This window comes from Pieris brassicae, chromosome 11 (assembly GCF_905147105.1).
Source record: "Pieris brassicae chromosome 11, ilPieBrab1.1, whole genome shotgun sequence".
Lineage (NCBI taxonomy): Eukaryota > Metazoa > Arthropoda > Insecta > Lepidoptera > Pieridae > Pieris > Pieris brassicae.
The window spans coordinates 8,478,362-8,483,059 of record NC_059675.1 but is presented as its reverse complement, the minus strand read 5'-3'; the positions used below and the strand labels follow the sequence as shown (position 1 = coordinate 8,483,059).

At 32.6% G+C, this 4,698-nt stretch overlaps 1 protein-coding gene and 1 long non-coding RNA gene across 2 annotated transcripts; one reads left to right on the top strand and one right to left on the bottom strand.

Annotated features, from left to right (window-relative positions):
* The first annotated feature begins 2,190 nt into the window (after positions 1–2,190).
* LOC123716098 (low molecular weight phosphotyrosine protein phosphatase-like) lies at positions 2,191–3,557 on the top strand. Its single transcript, XM_045671651.1, has 4 exons — positions 2,191–2,580; positions 2,657–2,844; positions 2,934–3,095; positions 3,166–3,557. The coding sequence occupies exons 1-4, from the start codon at positions 2,541–2,543 to the stop codon at positions 3,289–3,291; spliced, it is 516 nt and encodes a 171-aa protein (XP_045527607.1). The 5' UTR covers positions 2,191–2,540; the 3' UTR covers positions 3,292–3,557.
* Positions 3,252–4,184, bottom strand: LOC123716099. Its single transcript, XR_006754515.1, has 2 exons — positions 3,889–4,184; positions 3,252–3,717 (listed from the first exon to the last, which is right to left on the bottom strand). It is a non-coding gene; the product is annotated as an uncharacterized LOC123716099 (long non-coding RNA).
* Between the last annotated feature and the right edge of the window lie 514 nt (positions 4,185–4,698).

The following is a 4,698-nucleotide window of genomic DNA, read 5'->3' as shown; positions in this document are numbered from 1 at the left end:
AATCTGTCACATTAATGGACAGTACTGTACATAACATACAGCAGTTATGTATAGCTCAGTACAATATTCAAAGTATACATAGGAAAAAACCTTATTGTCTAAATTTTTAGCTCAGCAAAATGTTGACTCAATAAATCTTGACTGAAAGACACTTAGCATTTTGCGATATAATTACCACTATCATATAATGCAATTTTAAATATAACTTTATTCAAACCAGATTTTACCAAGACATTCAGACTCTGGCATTATCGTTATATGTAAGTGGTTACCGCTTAACGATTTTATGTGTATATTGTCCTCCCTCGAATGGTAACTTCAGAATAAGTAAACTGCGTGATATAATTAGATATTTGCCTAAGCCAATATATGCGTCTGGAGATTTCAACGCTCACCATTGGGCACGTGGCATTTAGGATAAGACCACAAAAATCGAGGTCATCAGTGATACGATTTAATTGATGAATTTGATCTATGTGTCGTAAACAATGGTATCTTCACTACTATTAATTGTCCCTCTCAGAAATTAGGAATTATCTCGAAATATATGTAGGGTTATTGATAATCTTGAAAGTTATCAAATTAATAATAGCCTTCAGAAGTCCAGTTTTCTCATAGAACCCTTTACTTGGAGTGAGTTTTGTACAAGTTTACAATCCAGACGAAACACAACCCCTGGTTTAGATAATTGTCCATACATTTCGATCCATTCAAAAGAAACTATTAGTTAATCTTAATGCTCTTAAGCCACTTAAAAAAAGTCCTGAATCTTGGAAAACACAGTGTGTAATCCCTCTACTTAAGCTTGACAAGCCACTTGAAGATCCTGACTCCCATATCATTGTCATCTTGTGTTGGAAAGCTTAATGCAAAACATCATAACATGAGTGTTATGTAGAGGCAAACAACATCATGCCACATGTTCAATATGGCATCCGGAGAAGGTGAAGTTGTGCTGACAACTTCATCTCTCTCTGGTCAGATCTGAAATATGTCATAATAATAATAAGTCCAGTTTTTCTGGATGTTCAAGGTGCTTTTGATAATGTAGACCCTGGCATTTTGGTTCAAGTTCTTTTTGACACTGGTATACCAGGCATACTTTGCCAATGTTATACAGCTAGAAATTTGTATGTAAGGCACAATAATATTTTCTTCCTGGTCCTAGATGGGTCTCCAAAGTTACAATGCAGGGGGCTATATTATCTCCGTTTCCGTACGATCACCATGAAATTGTAACTACTGCACTGGTTAAAATCTATCTTGCAGGATCGTGAATTTCAACATACTGCTTGCAATTCATCATATTATTATTTGGCAGATTGTAATATCAAAGTGAAAGACCAGAGTACAGACCCCAAAATTTTAAGTATGCTATATTAATTTAGTCAGAAGCAGCCACTTTGACTTCCGTTGTTTAGCCTACTTAAATAGTAGTTGTGTAAAAAACTGTGTTGTAGACATAATTCAAAACAAAGCTCTGCGGATTATTTACCTTTTCCTGTACAACGCTCGGCCAGACAAACTTCGGGAGGTGAAGTTATTTCCCAGTTCTGCCTCTCATTGTACTGCGAAGTAATGAACATTTTAAAAATGCAGTTAAACAATCAAAGTGGACATGCTACTCATACCTATATTATATTAGAGACCAAAATTATTACTAAAGAAATTTTTAATAATTGTGTATTATTCAGTTTTCTTTACAATAACTACTATACTTTGTATACAGATGGTAGCTCTTTGTTGTTATGATCTCCAATACAAGTTTAGTCAAAGTTTTCTTCTGGATCCTAAATGAAGCGTTTCACTGCAGAGGTATATGCGGCCCTCGAGGCCCTGAGGATCGCACATACAAATAGTTTAATCATTTTTAATTTTAACAGACAGTTTAAGTAAGGTCCAAAGTTTTACCAATCTGATTTGACTATAATAAAATTATATTTTGTATAATATTAAAAATAAATGTTATTTAGTGATGCACGGTATACAAGTCTCTTTCATGAGGAATCCATCACATAGGGGCATAACAGAAAATCAGATAGTACATAAAATTGCATGTGTTAGAACCAACATGTTGTATATTAGCTCTATAGTAAAAGTACTTTTGAGCGAATGTTATCAATCTATTGACAACCAGGTCAATCAAACAAGATTGATTCTTGTCAGTGAAATTAGTGACATAGTGCAAAATCATTAATCAAGTGACAGTGCAAGATCGCTCCCGCTGACTGAGTGATATGTTAAAAAATACATCTACGTGATTCTATATAGATTCATAAAAAAGACAGTGGGGAAATTATAATAAACCGAATAAAAATACTCAAGACTTGGCCTAAAGGTACCTAGATAACAGGCCATAAACTCCAAAAAAAAAAACTATATTCTGTGACTCTGTATAGTAAATGCCAAATGTGATATATGAGATTCGGTTTAGTTTAATTGCTTATACGATTTATTAATCATAGGCGCAGGTAATAGTTAATACTCACACAGCACAGGTCAAGTATAGGTAAATTGCAACAAGTTCTATTAAAGAAAACATGTCAGGAGAGAAAAAGAAAGCCCTATTCATTTGCCTAGGTAAATAGTAATTGTAATAGCAATTTTTTATAACTTATAGCTATTATTATTTTATTTATTAGTGATATTATTACAGGTAATATTTGTAGATCACCCATAGCAGAAGGTGTGTTTCAAAAAACTGTAAATGATTTAAATAAAGGTAGTGAATGGGAAATTGATAGTGCAGCTATTGGTGGTTGGCATGTTGGAAATCCACCCGATTGGAGAGCTTTAGATACTTTGAAGAAGCACAATGTACCTTACAACAACCATGCTAGACAGGTGATAATTCTAAATCAAGCATCTTAATAGCTAGTTGATTTTTATAATTATCAAGAATATACTGTGTATATTATTATATGTTATTTCAGTTGATAAAGGAAGATTTCAATAAGTATGATTATATTTTTGGAATGGATGATGAGAACATGAAATCTCTAAACTCAAAAGCTCCTCAAGGTTGCAGGGCTACACTTCTTCTCTTTGGAAGTTTTGATCCTAATGGGGATAGAATTATAAGGGATCCATATTATGTATGTTCAATATATAATTTAATTAAATTTTGCTATCATACATATACTATAATATTACTTTAATTTATAGGATAGTGACTCAGCTGGGTTTGAAAAGTGTTACCAGCAATCAGTTCGATGTTCAAATGGGTTTTTAGAACAAATAGAAAAAGGAAATGTTCATAATTATCAACTTTTATTAAACATAGCTCATTAATAATACAGTAAACTATTTCCCTAGCATTGTTATTTTAAACTTTGACAACTATTTTATATTTCTTGTAAAATTTTTGCTCCTCAGTTCGTTTATTAATGGGTATTTCTGGTGTTTCTGGGAAATTAACAATAAGACAACTTTTGAGATTGCTTCCATATCTGGACTGAATATCCTTGCGTACAAAGAAGTCTACCAACCATAAAAATGTATCGTCATTGGAAGTTTTAGCTACTGCTTTAAGACAAAATAAATCTTTTTGACTTAAATACCCTTTGGTTATATATTCATTCCTAATATTATCCAGTTTTTGAGATTTTCTTTTCTGCTGTGAAACAGATACACAATTTTTTATCCATTTGAATACTATAGGTTCAAATCTGTAATCATTTTGATATGCAGGAAGCGCCGGTTCTTCTTTGTATGTAGCTGAAAAATTATTTAATGTTAGAAGGCAAATATCGTTTTTCTAATTTCTGTAATTAAGTTTATAAAAACTAAAATCTACATCTCAATAAATGACAAGGACCCAATAGTTTTTAGTAAAAATATAATAGATAATATTATATAAAGAATTTTGAAATATTTGTACAAACTTACATGGATACTCATCATCACTATCTAGCAAGGCCTGTATTCTCTTGGAGTTCATGTAGCCTTCCTTGGTATACGGGTATATTATTAAAACTCCTTATCAGGTAACTTGCTTTTAGTTAAATATGTATATATTTCGTTATTTTAATTTAATTAAATCAAAAAAATAATATAACTTTATATTCCTCGATTATAAGTTATAACAATCACGGACTAAATATGTCGTGTGAATTATAATAAACGGTTATTGTTTGGGGCAGCACGTAGTTTTATTTTTTGTCTTTGGAACACAAGTTCATACTGTTACCAGACCAAAAAAAACAAGCTCATATCATATATACTCTTTGGTTACCTGACGCTGCGTTGTCTCAAACCCATAGATAAATACTATTAGGTACATATGAAATTGGCATTTTGTATAGGAGGAACAAAAAGTCGAATATTTTTAAATATAATATATTTAATTAATCAAAGGATGAACCATTGTTTTCTATGCACTTTTGCCATCTCATAGGTAGTTCATTGATCCCTTTACTAAAAAATCAGTCGGGCGGGAATCAATAAAATCTGTGAAGACGATTTGGACTGCCCCATCAGAGTTAAATTTTTTCCCTTGCAAGAAGTTGTCCACATTTCGAAAAAAATGGTAATCTGTTCGAGCAAGGTCCGGGGAGTACGGAGGATGTCTTAGACATTCCAATTGAAGCTCTTCTAATTTGGTAGCCGTCTGTTGTGCAGTGTGTGGTCTAGCGTTGTCGTGAAGTAGCAGTGGCGTGGAGCGATTGACCAGCCTAGGTTGTTTAGCCGCTAGCTTTT

What these genes read in the sequence shown, in the direction of transcription:
- LOC123716098 (XM_045671651.1), top strand. Translation starts at nt 2,541, where the DNA reads ATGTCAGGAGAGAAAAAGAAAGCCCTATTCATTTGCCTAG. An exon ending in ACAACAACCATGCTAGACAG is followed by an intron (nt 2,845 to 2,933) that starts GTGATAATTCTA and finishes ATGTTATTTCAG; the next exon opens with TTGATAAAGGAAGATTTCAA. An exon ending in TTATAAGGGATCCATATTAT is followed by an intron (nt 3,096 to 3,165) that starts GTATGTTCAATA and finishes TTTAATTTATAG; the next exon opens with GATAGTGACTCAGCTGGGTT.